Here is an 18,727-nt window from a genome sequence, read left to right as displayed (position 1 = left end):
CACTGCCTGCCAGAACAGACAGAGTACTGAGCCAAGTGCAGCCTCAGGGGCTATAATATTTGGGCATAGTTTTTTGTATGCTTTGGGCCCTTATAATGTTATTTACCAGAAATAAATAAAAAAAGGAAAGGTAAACCTTCAAAATAAAACATATTCTACTATTCCTCTATGAAGAAGTCTAAATAGCAAAACTCTCTGTGTTTGAAAGCTGCGACTTTACTGTAAAGGGTTGGGCAGGGAGATTTTTATTTTATTTTAAAACACTCCCAGAGAACTAGATCCTTGGGGAAATGAATTGTTCGTGGCAATCTTATATTCCAACCTCGGAGCCGAGAATAAATCTCAGAGCCGGTCTGATGCAATTTGTGCCAACAGTCAGGTTGCTCATTTGTCATTCCTCATCTCACTTTAACGCCAGGGGGGCAGTGGATGACTTCTTCACATCTCCTCCCAGGAGAGAGAACAGAGCAAGTTTGGAAATAATGTGGTGTTAACAGGCATGTGACCAGCATTTTATAGGGTTGTGTGTGTGTGTGTGTAAATCCTGATAAATTTGGGAGTGCATAAAGCCAATTTTATCTATTTATATCCATTGTATTATATACCAACTTAGGATTTGCCTAACATTTTTTAAATTTTTTTCCCAACATGCCATAGAAGATATATATTTTCCCCTAAAGCACACTCGTTGCAGACTAATTTTTACCATATGGACATTTCTCCCCCAGCTGATTTTAATATGATTTGTACCTGAAAATACTGCAAACAGCTTGTATAGTCCACAGTTATCTGCATGTCTTGTTCCAATTAGCTGGTTCTGGGTGTCTTGTAGTGAAAGTTAGTACCTCATCAGAAAAGTGTTAAGATTAACATTTCTTTTTGTTGAATCTGTTGCCTTATGACTGCTCCGCAGGAACAGCAGAGGAAACTGTTTTAAGCCCAGTTAGATCATTGGTCCAGCTATATATTATCTTAATTGGTCTTCTTCAAGCTGGTGTTTTGGACCACACCTCCCATCAGCCCCAGGCAGCATAGCCAGTGGTCAAGGATGAGGGGATTTGCAGTCTAAAACATATGGTTGGGGAAGGCTGGTCTGTAGCAGCAGCTTCCCAGACAGCTTTCCAGAGTCTCAAACCAGAGTCTGTCCCAGCCTTTATTTGGAGCTGCCAGGATTTAGATGACTTGAACCAGGGAACTTTTTCATTGAAGTTTTACCACTGACTTCGCCAAGCTTCCCTCTGCCCCTTAAATGGGTTTTGCTCTCAGGGGGACTTGAACCCTTGAACCCTTGCCCCAAGGAGGCCTCTGTGTGTGGTATTCAACCCTGCTTCAAGTTGAGCTATATGGTAAGGTTACCAGATTTTTTTCAATGAATCCAGGGACATGTTAATTAATTAATTAATTAATTACTACACATTTGGGACGTTGATTCTGCAGCAATGGCGGTGGCAGAGGGGCGGCCACTGCCTTGACCTCAACCGCCACGTTTCCCCTTCCTCTGAGGCTTCTATCTCCTTTCTCCATGAGCCTGGGCAGCCCGAGTTGTTGGTTCTTCGGTGGTGGTGGGGAAGCGGTGCGCGGTGGGTCAGGCATGGAAGGCGGAGCAGGAGGGCCAAGAGCGGTGGCGGCAGCAGCGAGGCTCAGGCAGCGCAATGCCTCCCTTCTCATTTGAGCAGCCCCAATCCCATTCCTACTTGCGCGCAAGCAGGAGGCGGCGGGGATCCCTCAGCTGGGAAGCGAGGCTTCACACTGCCTTTTGGAGTAGCCCCATCCCAACTCCTACTTGCGTGCAAGCAGGAGGGGGCAGGGATCCCTCAGCTGGGAAGGGAGGCTTCCCATTGATAGCTGAGAGATCCCTTCCCCCTCCTGCTTGCATGCAAGCTGTGATAGGCAGCGTGAAGCCTCCCTTCACAGCTGAGAGATCCCCACACCGCTCCTGCTTGCATGCAAGTAGGAGTTGGGAGGCTGCTCCAATAGGCAGCATGTAGCCACCCTTCACAGCTTAGTTGCTGGGGTCAGGGAAGATGGAGGCAGCCCAGAAACTGCATCTTAGAGCCCCTGCACCACCACCATATGGGGACTTCTGAGCAGCTCCTGAAGCCAGCCAGAGCCAACTGCTCCGGGCTGCTGAGACTGCCGCTGCTGCGTTTCCCGGGGACATTAGATGAAATCCGGGGACATTCTGGGGATGGAATTTGTCCGGGGACTTATTTGCAAATCCGGGGACTCTCCTGGGAAATGGGGATGTCTGGTAACCCTACTCTATGGGTAGTTCCACAGAACGTGATGCTAGACCCTTCCCCTGATTCACCCCAATGATGTATCCAACATTGGACTCTTGAGGGGCCCCAGACATTGCTTAACTACAACTCCTTTCATCCCTGAGCATTGGCCATGCTGGCTGGGGCTGATGGGAGTTGGAGTCCAACAACATCTGGAAGGACCACTACTAGCCCACCATGGTGGTAAATCCTATATTTTACTCTTTCTTGTTCAAAAGACAGCACCAATGCTATCGAGTGGCACTCTGCTGCCTGCATGTCTCGCAGAGGTGATGTTCCGCATTGGCTTGTTCTGTTCAGACCTAAGTTGCACAACTGTGCTGCCCAAATGTTAATTATTTTCATTCTATTCTAAGTTCATCCCGAGATGGTGTGAGATTCCCCTGTTCTCAGCGGAGGAGGGTGTGAGCGCCACTTGTGGCCATCATGTTACACCTATCTATTTGTGCCGATATTTTTAGTAGCAGCCCTGCAGTGATCCAGAATAAGTTTGGGAGCCGGCAGTTGGTTTGCATCATTTAGCATCATCTGGTTCATCGCCAAGCTGTGTCCCGTTCCTCTAATAAAGAGCTACCTTTATACTGAGCCAGATCATTGCTTTGCTTAGAGCAGTACCATGCTCTGACTAGCACTGAATCAAACACGGCATTCTTAGCCGGGCTGTCTCAGAGCTTTCAACTGGAGAGATAATCAGGTTACCTGAAAGATCATCCCAGATATAACTGGCTGGACCTTGAGAGCGTCATTGGAGGTCCTCCCACCTAAAGAGGCAAGGTGTGGGGTTGCAAAGGAGAGAACCTTTTTTGTAGTGACAAAATATCCTCCCTCACAAAGCTCAACTGGTGCCTACATTAAAATCCTTTCAGATGAATACCTTTCAATTCTCCTAAACCTTTTCTATTTTTGCCCTTGGAACAGGTTATTTCTGCTGGGTTTTAAACCTTATTTTGCTACTTGTTCTGGGTTTTAGGCAGGAAATTGAACTGATTAGGAACTTTGTTGACTGGGTGGTCCAGACGTCTTTCTTGATCGGGGTGGTCAAAGAGTGTTGTAGATAAATTAATAAAACGAAATACTTAGGGTTTAAACTGCTGCGTTTGTTTATGCAAAACATGTCTTCTGTCACTAAGCTCTTACCGCTCAGGGTCCCATAGTGAAAGACATGCTTTGCATGTTAAGAGATGCCTGTGTAGGAATTAGCATGCAGCCTGCATGTAGATCATCATCACATGCAAATTTGATAAGAGCCCTTTGCTTCTATGGTGCAGCTTGTGGGGTAAAGGAGATTGCAGCAGTCCAGGAGGAGACCATCTCTTGTAACCACCATGGTTGAATGGAGTTGGGATCTATCAAGAGGCCTGTTCTGCCCAATGTCAGAATCAGGCTTTTAGTGTGGTGACACCTACCCTTTGGAATTCCTTCCCACTGCATATCAGATAGGTGCCTTCCCCGATGCATTTTTGATGCCTGCTAAAGATGTTCCTTTTCCAACAAGCCTTCTAAAATATTTATCCCAGTTGGAATCTATTTTGGATTTGAATTGATTTTGTCCCCATCTGCACTGTACATTCAATGCAATATCATACCAATACAGTATCATGCCATACAATATTAAGCCATCATGTCTTCCTGAGAACTGTAGTTTGTTGAGGGTGCGCTGAGAGTTGTGAAGGGACCCCTATTCCCATCACAGGGCTACAATTCCCAGAGGGGTTTAACAGTTGATCTGACTTCCCAGTGAATTCTGGGAATTGTTGCTCCGAGGGGGATAGGGGGACTCCAAACCACTCCAGATTGGCAAAAGCTGCTCCACTAACCTGGAAATTATTTGAATGCTAAGGGTGTTGTGGATTCCTTATTTTCTTAGTCAGCCAGAAACCGAGAATGAATTGCAAACGAAGGCTACTCTGTGAGTGCTTTGTGCTGTTAAAATGTCTCAAAGTGTCTGAATGTGATTGCTGTCAAAAACTAATTGTTAGGCTATATAGGCTAACTGACTTAGAGGTTTCTCCCCCTCTTAATGTTGATTTGACTCTGCCATCGCAGTTAAAAAAGCACAATCCTCCGTGAAGCATTTATGGGTTTGCTTTCCATCAAACCAACTCAGCTTGAACTGACTTTCCTAGAGGAGCTAAGCAGGGATAGCCAAGGTCATCCTATTGGTACGTAGAAGCGGAGCTAGACATCAAAGTGTTCAAGAATATCTCTTGACTTCAAAATGATGTTCATTCTCCCTCGTCTTTCTCTGAAGTCTGAAAAGGAGATCAGAGCACAGCCATTAGGATGGAGGAATTGGTTTCTATGGTTACTGTTGTCATGTAAGTGACTATTAGGATGGTATCCCAGTGGGATTCCTCAGTCCATCTATCTGTATTTTAAAACCTGGCTTTATTGATATCCTCCCTCTCTGGATTTTCAGTGCTTTGCTACATCCGCACACTTATCCTTGCAGTGATGAGCTCCATCTCCCTCCGAGTTTGCGAGGGATAGATTGGCATCACACCCTTTTCTTCTTACAAATACACAGATAGATTTTTGGAGAGAAATTACAGCAGAGACAGAAGTCCAAGGAAGGACTGTGGTTCAGCAGTGGAGCATCTGCTTGCATACAGAAAGTCCCAGGTTCATTCCCCAGCATGTCCAGGTAGGTCTGGGAGAGAATCATACCTGAATCCTGCCGAGTCAGTGTAGGCAGTACTCAACTAGATGGACCGAGGATCTGGCTTAGTATAGGGCAGCTTCCCATGTTCACACAGCACATGGTTAAAGGTAAAGGGACCCCTGACCATTAGGTCCAATCGTGGTCAACTCTGGGGTTGCGACGCTCATCTCACTTTATTGGCCGAGGGAGCCGGTGTACAGCTTCCGCGTCATGTGGCCAGCATGACTAAGCCGCTTCTGGCAAACCAGAGCAGCGCACGGAAACGCCGTTTACCTTCCCGCTGGAGCGGTACCTATTTATCTACTTGCACTTTTGTGCTTTCGAACTGCTAGGTTGGCAGGAGCTGGGACCGAGCAATGGGAGCTCACCCCGTTGCGGGGATTCGAACCGCCAACCTTGCAATCGGCAAGCCCTAGGCTCTGTGGTTTAACTCACAGCGCCACCCGCACTATGTTATTTACCTAACAATATGTAGTGATGGCCACCAACCTGGTCAGATTTAAAATAGGATCAGACTCGTTCACAGAGGAGAAGGCTATTAATGACTACTAGCCATGATGGCTAGGTTCTGCCTCACATGCTAGGAACTGCAAGTGAGGAGAGCTCTATTGCCCTCAGGTCATGCTTCTGCAAGTCAACTTGACTAAAAGATTGTGGGGCCCAGGTAAGTCCCGCCCCGCATAATTGACCACATGATGCAGTGCACACACACACTATTTGAATGGAAATGCCCATCAACTTTGTGGGAGCCAGGCTCCCTCAAATATTTTATTGTGGGGCCAAACCCCCACAGTCCCTAGGAGTTGGCCCCTGTGTTGACCACAGCAAGAACAGAATGCTGGGCTACATGGACTTTGGATGTGATCTACCAGGGCTCTTATGTTCTGAATGTTTATGGTGAGGAATGGGAGACGGCTGGAGAAATGTTAAGATACCTCACACCCAGAAATGTATTTCTGAGACTAAAAGGATTTCTCTATCTTGTTCCAAATGGAGTCTGTTGGTCAGGCTGGACTTCAAGCTTTCAGAAGAGTACAGGGGCAGGAGTCAAAGTTTAGACTCTCAAACAGCTCTGAATGGAGCAGGGGGAGAATTGCCTGCATATCTGCATCCAAGCAGAGAGCAAGCCTAAGGCCAGGCAAGATGTGAGATTTGCCACATTACCTATCCCTGCACAGTTGAGTTTTCTTTCCCAGTCAGCACAGGGGAATGCAAGTCAAACTGGGGGTGTCAAAGGGTGTAGGGTGGCTTTAATTCATGGGTACATGGTGTACATGGAGATGTCATTTAGTGGCCCAAGGGGAAGGCACAAGGGTGCATCATCAGAAATAGTAGAGTGTGAAAAGAATCTAGGGGTCTTAGTGGATCACAAGCTTAACATGACTCAACAGCGTGATGTGGCAGCAAAAAAAAAAGCTAATGCTATTTTACGCTGTATCAGCAGAAGTTTAGGGTCCCAATCAAGAGAAGTAGTAGCACCACTGTATTCTGCCTTGGACAGACCACACCCGGAGTGTTGTGTCCAGCTCTGGGCGCCACAATTTAAGAAGGATGTTGACAAGCTGGAATGTGTGCAGAAGAGGGCAACCGAGATGGTCAAGGGTCTGTTGAAACCAAATCTTATGAGGAATGGTTGAAGGAGCTGGGTATGTTTAGCTTGGAAAAGAGGAGACTGAGAGCAGATATGACAGCCGTCTTCAAATATCTACATGGATGTCATGTTGAAGATGGAGCAAGCTTGATTTCTCCTGTTCTGGATGGCAGGACTTGAACAAATGGATTCAAGTTATAAGAAAGGAGATTCTGACTAAACACCAGGAAAACCTTCCTGACAGTAAGAGCTGTTCAACAGTGGAATGGACTCCCTCGGGAGGTGGTGGACTTTTTCTTCCTTGGCATTTATGAAGCAGAGGTTGGATGGCCCTCTGTCCTGGATGCTTTAGCTCCGGGGTAGGCAAACCAAGGCCCAGGGGCTGGATGCGGCCCAATCGCCTTCTAAATCTGGCCCACGGACGGTGCGGGAATCAGTGTGTTTTTACATGAGTAGAATGTGTGCTTTTATTTAAAATGCATCTCTGGGTTATTTGTGAGGCACAGGAATTCGTTCATTTCCCCCCCAAAAATATAGTCCGGCCCACCACATGGTCTGAGGGACGGTGGACCAGCCCATGGCTGAAAAAGGTTGCTGACCCTTGATTTAGCTGATATTCCTGCATTGCAAGAGGTTAGACTGGATGACCCTCGGGGTTCCTTCCAACTCTACAATTCAATAATTCTGTAATTCTATGTTCCAATCCAAATCCCTCTCCCCATGCCTACTATTCACCGTGGAAGAAAAGCTTTCCCATGTGTCACTAAATGACATCTCCGTGTACCCTAGGTAAGAGGAGAAGCTGTGTGCTCCACAGACTCCAGATCTTCTCTGAAAACTGCTGTCCTTCTCCTCCCGCAGATCATTTCTTTCCTTCTCTGTGAACATGCAAACAGCACATCTTCCAGTTCACATGCTTCTAGACCATGAATATTTTAGCACAACTGTAGTCTCTGCCAATCCCACAGGCTTTTCTGGTGGGTGGCTAGGTTAGAATGTTTGAAGGGAGTGCGATGGGCTGGTCTGTTGACATTCAAGCAGTTCATTTCCTCTCTTTGTTTTCAGTGGTGAAAAAGCTACACCCCACAATGCTGTTAGGGTTTATGTAAGGTCAACTGCAATATCCCAAATCTAGCGATTCCTGTCTTCGCTGGCTAGGATGATAAACTGAAAATGGATGCCTTTTTTACTAATTAAATAGCTATTTTTTATTTTTTTTAGAAAGGGATATTAATGAAAAAAGTGCATACTGTGGTTAGGTGGTAGAAGACCAGCCTACTCTCAACATGAGCAATAATCAGTGTACTGTACTGTAAAATGAATAAGACAGTATTGTAGATGATGAAAATAAAAATATTTCCCCCCCTTACGTGTAGTTATAATAGCCAATGTTCTAAAAACCAAGGAACCACTGTAATGTGACTTGATTTTGTGTTTGGCATCCTCGAGAAAGCAGAATTGTCTGCTGTCACACTCTAGGCTGAACTATTGGTATGCATCGCGTGTGGGGCTACCATTGAAAAATGTTCAGGGGCCTTAAGTCATGCAAAATAAGATTTCCAGCCTGATAAATAGTTGTATCTGGAGCCTATTTTGTGGAACACACAGTGCTAGTTTTGTTCTGTCTGTGCTGGTTACCATCATGTTTTCTGTCACAACCCTATCAAGCATTGGTCCGTTTATGTGCAGAATTCTTGAAAAACTGCCTCGTTCCACACTAATCAAATTTAGCCCTGTCTGTGTTTGTGTGTGTGGAACTTGCTCACTTTTCATCTGATTGATTGTTCTCAACCACCCTTCCAGCTGGAAGAGGTCACTCCATCCCACCTTTTGTTATCTTTGTCCTTGTAATTGACAATAATGCATTTTGAATTGATTAAGAGCCTTCTCTTTCCTTCTCTCACACACATGCTCACCTTCTCTCATACATCCCCTCCCCTCTCTCTTACGCACATATGTACACACTTCTTCCCTCCTTTGCTCACCATCCTACACTCTTCCCATCTCTCTCTCACACACTCACACTCACAATTCTGCCTCTGCCCCTTTTCCTTCCTTTTCATTTCCATCAATTGCCTCCAACTGTGCATATAGACCAAAACCATTATGAAATAACAACAACAACAACAATAATAATAATAATTTATACCGCACGCATCAGGCTGGGTTTCTCCAGCCACTCTGGGCAGCTCCCAACAGAATATTAAAAACATGATAAAACACCAAACATTAAAAACTTCCCTAAACAGGGCTGCCTTCAGATGTCTTCTAAAAGTCAGATAGTTGTTCATTTCCTTGACATCTGATGGGAGGGCGTTCCACAGGGCAGGCGCCACTACCAAGAAGGTCCTCTGCCTGGTTCCTTGTAACCTCACTTCTCTCAATGAGGGAACCGCCAGAAGGCCCTCGGCGCTGGATCTCAGCGTCTGGGCAGAACGATGGGGGTGGAGACGCTCCTTCAGGTATCCTGGGCCGAGGCCGTTTAGGGCTTTAAAGGTCAGCACCAACACTTTGAATTGTGCTCAGAAATGTACTAGGAGCCAATGTAGGTCTTTCAGGACCGGTGTTATATGGTCTTGGTGGCTACTCATAGCCACTGATAGCTGTATTCTCCATGAATTTGTCCAAGCCATCTAAGATGGTGGCCATCACTGCCTCTAGTGGGAGTAAATGTTCATCGTTTAACTGCACAGAGTGAAGAACTATTTCCTTTCATCTGTCCTGAAACTTTCAACATTCAGCTTCTTGCATGGTCAAGAGTTCTAGTGTTAAGAGAGGGAGAAAAGCATTTCCCTCCCCACTTTCTGTATGCCACGCGTGATTTTATACACGTCTACCGTGTCATCTCTCACTCACCTTTTAACTAAGCTAAAGTGTCCCAGACACTGCAACCTTACCTCAGAGGGGAGTCCCTCCATCCCCTTGATCATTTTGGTTGCCCTTCTCTGAAGGAACGATTCAAGCCAAGCAGAAGCACTCAAGGGCCATGTGAATAATGGCTGGCGAGGTGTGTGGCCTCAGGAGAGGCTGTGTGACCTGGCAAGTGTCCTGAGGGGCTGATAGAGAGATCCAGAGGGTTTCATTTGGCCCCCTGGCCTGAGGTTTTGCCTCTTCTGCACTAGTGCAAAGCCACCACTTTGTTGCAAATACAGTTCAAAAAATTCCAGCTGTAATACTCAGCACCAGTTCAACCAGCTGCAATTTAAAACAGCAGAAATCAATTATAAAAATCCTTCTGGAATTAAAAAAAAGGAGAACACATTTTCAAGGCATGTCTACAAGCCGCCATCGTGGTTTCTCCTCTCCGTTGGTCTCTCTCCCCCCCCCCCCCGCAACTTTCTGCTTCCTCGGCATAAGCTGAGCATGCTCTCCTCTGAGGAGGAAGTTGGGATCTCGTTGCCGCCATCCAGGTGGCTGACTGCTGATTTGACAATAGCGCTGACAGGACCTGGGAGGGGAACCTCGCTGCTTAAACATAGACTCCTTCCCACTTCCTCACAGCTCCATGTGCTAAATGGGTGACAGCTGGACTGCCCAGGCTTCTGCTTCTTCTGCAGTCTCAGTAAAGCTACAGCTGGAAGCCACATGGCTGAATTTCACAGTAGAGTGTTTAAAAGGGCATTATCCCCTGTTGTATGGTAAAACCCAAGCAGTGGTTTTTGCTGAAAGATTGGTGGCCATGCTGTAAGCTTGATCCAGGGCGAGGAAAGGGAGCAGAAAGCCAGAGTGCTTTGCTTGGATGTACTGTAGGACTTAAGATGGAGGCAATGATGTTTCTGAATACCAGTTGCTGGAAGCCCCAGGAGGGGAGAGTGTTCTTGAGCTTGAGTCCTACTTGCTGGTTTCCCACATTGGCCATTGTGAGAACAAGATTCTGGACTAGATGGGCCATTGGCTAGATCCAACAGGGTTCTCCTTATGTTCTGAAGGCTCACTTCTTTTGATGCTTGAGATGTGTGTTTTCAGGGCCTACTTATTTCTGTGGCTCTGTTTAAACCGTTCTTAATTTTTAATTGCTGTAACTGACCTGGACTCTGCTGATGAAGGGCACGTAATTATTAACAACAACAGCGTTCTTAGTTACAGTGGTACCTCGGGTTACATATGCTTCAGGTTACATACGCTTCAGGTTACAGACTCCGCTAACCCAGAAATAATATCTCGGGTTAAGAACTTTGCTTCGGGATGAGAACAGAAATCGGGCTCTGGCGGCGCGGCGGCAGCAGGAGGCCCCATTAGCTAAAGTGGTGCTTCAGGTTAAGAACAGTTTCAGGTTAAGAACAGACCTCCGGAACGAATTAAGTACTTAACCCAAGGTACCACTGTACTGGTTTTCTGTTGTGACATTTTTCTTCTTTCTACAAACTCTGTGGTTTTGCCTGCCTCCTGTTTTGTAGCATACTAAAATGCAGTGTTAGAAACTGAGATATGAACACTAGGAGCTAAATGGCACCTTAAACCTAGGTAATGGGAGCAACAACGGAATGTACAGGAACACTTTTTAAATAACAAGAATACAAAGCTGGAAATGAATGAACTACAGCTAAAATATCATGTTCATTTTTCACATGGTCAAGTCCTTCAACCGCCCGCCCCGCTAATATTCTTAAGAAGGTCTTTTCTCCACTTTTCAGAGAGTGGTTGGAAGTGGGGAGGCAGGAAAAGGCCCTCCTTTCCTTCCACTCTGCCATTTTAATCTGAAATCTTAGGCACAGCATTGTGCCCAGAGCTCAGAAACTGCTCGTGCTAATGAAATTCCTTGTTGCAAAATGCTCCTATAACAATGGGAGTTTCATATGCTGCTAACATGGAATTTGTAAACCACCAACTGACTGTCAAGACCAGGGGGGTGGGATCTGTGGCTCTCTAGAGGTTAGAGCCCTCCAGTTCCCACCATCCTTAACCATTAATCAGGCTGGCAGGGGGCTGATGGAAGTCAGGAGTCCTACAGCATCTGAAGGACAACAGGTTTCCACCCTTTTGGTAAGGCATGATGGCAGCTCCTGTGTATGTTTCCTCTCTTACTAAGTGGTGGAGCTTCTACTTTGCACGCAGAAGCTCCCCAGAGTCATTCATTGGCACCTCCATGTAGGTCTGGGAGTGAGCCCCAGTCTGAAACCATGGAGAGCCACTGCCAGTCTGTGTAGACAGTGCTTAACTAAATGGACCAATGGTCTAGTTCAATATAAGACAGCTTGCCTACGCCCCTGGGCTCCAAAATTACTGCCTCCAAAATTACTGCCTATGCTGACTCTTATTCTCTGCACACGTTCCTGCACTGGAAAGTATTAAGTCTGTTTTTCTTGATGTTTGAACCCAGGCCCAGCACTGGCGGAATGAAAATTATGAGCGGCCCATTGACCTGGAAGGCTCTGGAGATGATGACTCCTTTGAGGATGAAGAAATGGATGAAATCGAGGAACTCTACTCAGGCTCTGGCTCAGGATGTGAGTACATATTTAAGACCCTTAAAAGGAGGGACGTCGCTCTGCTGAGTGTGGCTGGATAGAAGAGATCACTCTTCCTCCTCCATTTATATTGGTGGCAGAGTTATTATGGAAAATCTGTGGGGGGGTTTGGTGGTGGTGGTGGGGAGAAAAAAGCCCAGAGGTTGAATGTAATTTTTTTGGAATTCAGAAGCAGACAGCTGGTTAGCCTTCCAGAAGCGAACATTGTACAGAACATTGAATGCATTTATTCTCCTCATCCTACTGAATGTCTGGTTCATTTATTTAAAATGCTTATAGGCTTACTTTTAAAGGCCAAAAACCCTATTAAGGTGGCTTGCAAATAAAACATTGGTGGGAAGCCTCAAGCACAGTGTAGATAAAATTATTAATGGGGAGGACCATTAGCTCAGTGGTAGGACACATGCTTTGCATCCAGAAGGCTCCAGGTTCAATCCTTGGCACCTCCAGGTAGGGCTGAAAAGGACTCCAGTCTGGATCCCTGGAGATTCAGTCAGTGTAGGAATCCCTGGAGATTTAGTCAGTGTAGGAAAAACTCAGCTAGATGGCTGACTTTGTAGACAGCAGCTTCCTGTGTCCCTACAGTGACTCTGAACAGTCAGATCCTAACCTTTGCTTCCCTTACAGATTTTGAGCAGGACTCTGGGATCAAGACCATTGTGCGGCTCAACACAGATGCACCCCTCACCCTACCTACAACTTCCCCCGTGTTGCCCTCCACCTCTGTGCAGCCAGTAGCCACCCCCTTTGCACCATTCCCTGCAGAGGAAGCCACCTCTGACCCAGTAACAAGCAGCCTCTACATCCCCAGGGTGACCGAAGCACCAGCGGTCACCATCCGGAAAGCGCTTGGTACCACTGCTAGCACCGCAGCCCTTGATGCCTCTGCTACCGCTAGTACTATTGCTACCACCACCGCCACAACTGCTGCCACCACCACCTCTGCTACGATGCCCATGTCCAAGCCAACAACTGTCCTGAGAGTCCTGCCCCCCTTTATCACCATTGTAGCCACGACGCAGTCGATCACACTTGAAACGCCAACCACGGCCACCGAAGTTGCCAGGACGGAACTGAACACAGCTCCGCTGGTGACCACTGGCGTGACGAAGAGCAGGGCTGTGCCAAAGCCAAGTTCTTCTCGGGAGCCAGACCGCAGTGAGAGGACTACCACACTGCCCCAACCCTCAAGTTCTACAGCACCTACAGAACCAGTTCAGGTATGGTTTGTTGTTCTTGTGATTTATTAACTTAAGTAAAGGGATGTCCCATGGAAGAGGGAGCAAGCTTCAAATTAGAAGAAAGGGATTCTGACTGAACATCAGGAAGAACTTTCTGATGGTAAGAGTTGTTTGACAGTGGAACAGAAAGTGGTGGACTCTCCTTCCTTGGAGATTTTTAATCAGAGGTTGGATAGCCCTCTATCATGGATGCTGTAGTTGATATTACTTTGGATTAGAAGACCCTCGGGATCCCTTCCAACTCTACCATTCTATGATTCTATGAACATAAAATACAAAATACAAACAAAGCAACAAAAATACAAACACGCTCACCCACCCACCCACCCACCAAAGTTACAAAACACAGGAGCAGCACAGAGGTATTTCCCCGAAAAAACAGAGAGTGAATAATGCAGAAAAATAAAAGCAGTAGAACACATCATGGAAGCCAAACTCCACAATTTGGCCGGGGGAGAGAGTTTTCTGAATTTATCACATAAGTAATGACACACCAAACAACACAGAAAGGTTGTGGGTCTTCCTTACGCTTAGAAATATGTAATTTGTGAGTTATTTTCTTGACAGTAGCCAGAGTCCACATATTCTCATGCCAAAATGAGAGGCTAAAGCCCTTTGATTTATGGGCCAAAGAAGTTATTGCTGCAGTCAGCATCCACATAAGAAGTTCCTTAGATCAGAAACTTGCCGTTTGATCCCCCCTCAGGTTCAAAAGGGCAAGTTGCAAGGAGGCATTAGATGGGGGCGTTTAATTTTTCCCCTGACGCTTTGGCAAAGTGCACAACCAGAGTAAAAATTTCCACATTTAATCATAAGAAAATCTAAAAATAAAGATACAAAAATTTAATATCAATAACAGCAACCACCCCCCCCATACCCTTAAGCAATACTCCATCCCAACAGTCTGTTCAGCAGCTTCGGTGTTTGTAGCTGGAGTCAGTCAGGGCCCCACCCTCCCAGGCCAGGTGGAAAAAGGCATGCAGGACAGGGAGCAGGGCTAAACAGCACAAGGCGCAGACAGTCTGTTATTGGTTCTTCTCATCTTAGGTTTATTTAAATGTTTAAATAAAGTTAAAGGAAGTTGCAGGATGGTGGGGGCAAATGGGTTCAGGGCAGCAGTCCTGGTAAATGACTTTTCCCTCTGCATGTCATTTTCCTCTTCCCTAAAAATGATCCTAGCCTTGTTAGGGAGAGAAGACTGGCACTGCGTACTGCCTTTTAAAATTTTAATCCAGAAGAGCTTGGGGCTGTAATATTAACTGGGAAAATGGCATGGTGTGAGGGGTTCAGCAAACACTGCACACGTGTATTAGGGCTACCACCTGAATTGTAAACCAGCTGACTAAATTTGCAGAGAAATATAAATAACGGTTCTTGAAAGTGCAGGGGGAGAAGTACCCTTTTCTGTTTTAAGAACAAGCCGGCATTGTTAACTTCAAATATCAGCTTTTGTTGCACATCAGACTTTAACCCTGGTTGATGTAAATTGTGGGAGTAAATTGACGGCTTTGGGGGTGGCATAATGTTTGCGATTCTTTCCTGCCCTTTTCATGGGGGAACAGAAGCACACATGTGCAGAAGGGATGGGGGAGTAGCGATGCCCAATGGTGTTCATTGTTGTGTCACACCGCGCCCACTGGTGTGAATGAAACTTAGTGTGTCATGCCTGTATGCCAGTCAAAAAGCCACAGTTCCATAGCTCAACAGGTTCTTCAATGTGTAAAGAACATTAGAAAACAGCCAGAAGCCCTAGCGTTATAATCAGGAAAACTAATGTAACATGCCTCCTGTTTGAACACATCCTTAGTCATGCTCATTCATTTCAGTGGGTCTAGCATTGGCTACAACCCAAGGTTCTTTTTCTGAAGGGTTGTGGATGATGCCGTTTTCCCTACCTTCCACTGAGAGCACAGCACCTTTTTATTCCAGTTGATTTGGTTTCTTAACACCTTCTCTGTGCCCTCTACACTCTTGAGGGCCAAGTTTGAGGCTCAACCGTGGAGATAGAAATTGCAGTGGGAGAATGGCAGAGTAAGTGCTTAGGTTAATTTGATTTTTTTAAAAATACAGACATATCGTGTGAGATCTGCTGTCACCATCAAATAGTTTTTAATTAATCCAACCAAAAATTTATTTAGGTGGGGAATTTGTATTGGGCACCAAGGGGGCTTCCAGCAGAAATCAAAAGCAGTGCTGGTGGAATACAAGCCAATTTAGTTAGATCACAAAAAAACAACAGCTCCAGCATTAGAAACCAACCAACCAACCGGCCAACCCCAAAACAACAGATCCCGGTTAAATGGTGCGAAAGCTTGAAAATAATAAAACCTTTGTCACCTGGAATCTTGAAGTAGGTGCTAGATAAGGATGTCTGGTGAGGAAATTCGAAAATGGAGGGGTGGCACAATTGAAAAGGCCGATCCTATGCCTAGATGGAAGTGCACAGAATCCAATAAGTGACTCCTAGGAACAGAAACAGGGCCAGCCCGATACATTTTCCTCTCTGAAGCAAAGGGCAGGAGAAGAAAACAAGGGCTTGCCAGATAAGGTCTGTGGCCCATCTAATCCAGCTTCCTGTTCTCACAGTGGCCAACAAGATGCCTATGGGAAGCCAGCGAGCAGGAACTGAGTTCAACACCACTCGCCTCACCTGCAATTCCCAGCAAGTGGTATTCAGAGGTCTACTGCCTCCAACCATGGAGCAGAATATAGACATCACAACTAGTAGCCTTATCCTCCATGATTTCCACTAATACCCTTTTAAAGTAGTAGATAGGTAGCCGTGTTGGTCTGCCATAGTCAAAATAAAAAAATTCCTTCCAATAGCACCTTAAAGACCAACTAAGTTAGTTCTTGGTATGAGCTTTCGTGTGCATGCACACGAAAGCTCATACCAAGAACTAACTTAGTTGGTCTTTAAGGTGCTATTGGAAGGAATTTTTTTATTTTGACCCTTTTAAAGTGGCCATCTTGTGGGAGTGAATTCTATAGCTGACCTACAAAGGACTTCCTTTTGCTTGTCCTGCATCTTCCCTCATTCATTTCTTTAGATGTCCACGAGTTTAGATTTGTAACCTGCTCTGGGGCCTGGTAGTGAAGGGCAGTTAATACTATATAATAACAGATCCGGGTTTGCCACTTTTTTGACCCATGGGCAGATTTGCAAGTTGGAGAAACATATATGTGCAACCAAGCAAACGCTGCTCCCTATTCTATGAGTGGCAATAGAATACCTCTCGTAAGCCTTATTTCACTGGGGAAAATGAACCTCGTAGGCATCAGGGAATGTTGCTTTGGCCACATCTGCACTCACAGGCACCATGCTGGTGTGTGTCCTGCTTCTAATATGTAAGGGATGCAGGTGGCGCTGTGGTCTAAACCACTGAGCCTTTTGGGCTTGCTGATCAGAAGGTCAGCGGTTTGAATCCCCACGATGGGTTGAGCTCCCATTGCTCTATCCCAGCTCCTGCCAACCTAGCAGTTCGAAAGCATGCCAGTGAAAGTAGAGAAAAAGGTACCACTGTGGCGGGAAGGTAAAGAGCATTTCTGTGTGCTCTGGTTTCTGTCACGGTGTCCCGTTGCGCCAGAAGCGGTTTAGTCCTGCTGGCTACATGACCCAGAAAGCTGTCTATGGACAAACACCAGCTCCCTTGGCCTGAAAGCGAGATGAGCGCCGCAACCCCATAGTCGCCTTTGACTGGACTTAACCGTCCAGGGGTCCTTCACCTTTACCTTTACCTCAATAGTAATGTGTATTACTTGACTTGTTTGTGGTAAGCCAGCTCTGCTGTGTTTGGGGACCTCCTTCTTAGTCTATTTCTTTTCAGTCAGGCTAGACTTCTTCCCCAAAGTCATGCCACCAGTTGGCTGCTGGGCTGCAGCTGTGATTCCAGCATTGTGACTGTAACATTTAGAGGAGGGCGGCAGGGGAGAAATCACCCTGATCTATGGCTAGAGGGCTGTGACTCAGGAGTAGAGCACCTGCTCTTCATCTACTGAGATTCCTGCATTGCAGGGGGTTGGACTAGATGACCCTGGGGGGTCTCTTCCAGCTCTATGATTCATATAATATCTGAAGCTCTGGAGAACTGCTGCCAGTCAGTGTAGGCAATGCTGAGCTAGATGGACCAGTGGCCTGACTCAGCGCATGGCAGCTTTCTTTGCTGCACTGGTTTTTGGGTGGATCTTCTGGGTTTCCAAGCCCTCCCGGTGCGCAGCACATTATCCTCTTTCTAACAATCTGCCAGTTAGAGACACAACAGGTGCCGCAGAGAAATCTAATCCTTCTCTTTGTCTGGGCTCCCAATCTGCAAAATAGGGATGACGGCATTTCTTTGCTCTTGTTAAATATGAAGAAGGAGGCTATTTTGGTTGGTCATGGCTGGGATGTATTGTGGGAAAGCACAAAGAATCCCAGGAGCTGGATTAAAAGTGCTGGGTGTGGTTTTGTTATTTCGCTGATTATCATTTTGTCCAGACTTTGCTCCCGAGAAGCTCACAGAGGTTCATATGGCGCTGCTGTTTCATCCTCACAGCAGCCCTGTGAGGGAGGCTATGTGGTCCAGGGCCACCCAGTCTGCTTTATGGCTCAGTGGGGATTTCAGCCTGGCTCTCTCCACTCCTAGTCTAGCCCTCTTGCCACTGCATCTGTGGTAGGGATGTTGCTGGACTTCCAAGTCCCATCAGCCCGAACCAGAAAGACGAATGGTCCAGGATCATGGGAGTTGTTGTCCAGCAACATTTGGTGGGTCAGTTGTTCCCCACCCTCTACACTCAACATTCTAGCTTACACACAGGATCTGGCAACTTCTGTTTCAGTGTATCTGAAGAAGTGTGCATGCACATGAAAGCTCATACCTAGAACTAACTCAGTTGGTCTTTAAGGTGCTACTGGAAGAAAAAATTTTTATTTTAGCTTACACATGTACTTGACACAAAAGGGTGTGGCTTTTCAGACCCACCCACACCCACACACCACCATAGATTCTTTGGGGACAGCTGTAGAAAGCTCTCCTAGTGCTTTCTTTACTAAACTTTATCATTATTTTTTTTAAAAAAACAATATTAAACTTGAAACATTGTTCCTGGCAAATGGAGGCAGTATCACCTCCACAATCTGCAGAAGGGATGAGCAGACTGCGCTCCGTTTTTTCCTGAAAACGAGAAGGAATCATTGCTCTTAAGCACAATTCATTTGGAAGGCTGGCCAGCCTTTCCAAAAAAGGAGTGGATCCACGGCAGATGTGGTGGCACATGACTCACACGAGCCTTATCTTAACCCTTAGTGCCATTTCCCATGCATACATGCATAATATTATTATTAATTGTTGTTGGACTCCATTTCCCATCAGCCCCGGTCAGCATGGCTGTTGGCCATGGATGATGGGAGTTGTAGTCCAGCAATATCTGGAGAAGAAGAGAAGAGTTTGGATTTGATACCCCGCTTTATCACTACCCTAGTGATACCAGCTAACATTCTCCTT

General features: G+C 46.2%; 1 protein-coding gene across 1 annotated transcript in view; it reads left to right on the top strand.

The window, feature by feature from the left end:
- Positions 1-18,727, top strand: part of SDC3 (syndecan 3) — a 109,620-nt gene that overhangs the window by 76,728 nt on the left and 14,165 nt on the right. The window contains exons 2-3 of the mRNA XM_083512209.1: positions 11,856-11,982; positions 12,631-13,223. Of these exons, the coding sequence (XP_083368335.1) occupies positions 11,856-11,982; positions 12,631-13,223 (720 nt within the window). The remainder of the gene's footprint in view (positions 1-11,855; positions 11,983-12,630; positions 13,224-18,727) is intronic.

This window comes from Podarcis liolepis (genome assembly GCF_965112155.1).
Source record: "Podarcis liolepis genome assembly, chromosome: 7".
NCBI classification, from domain to species: Eukaryota; Metazoa; Chordata; class Lepidosauria; order Squamata; family Lacertidae; genus Podarcis; species Podarcis liolepis.
Note: the sequence above shows the minus strand (reverse complement) of the source record. Positions and strands in the feature narration are given on the sequence as shown.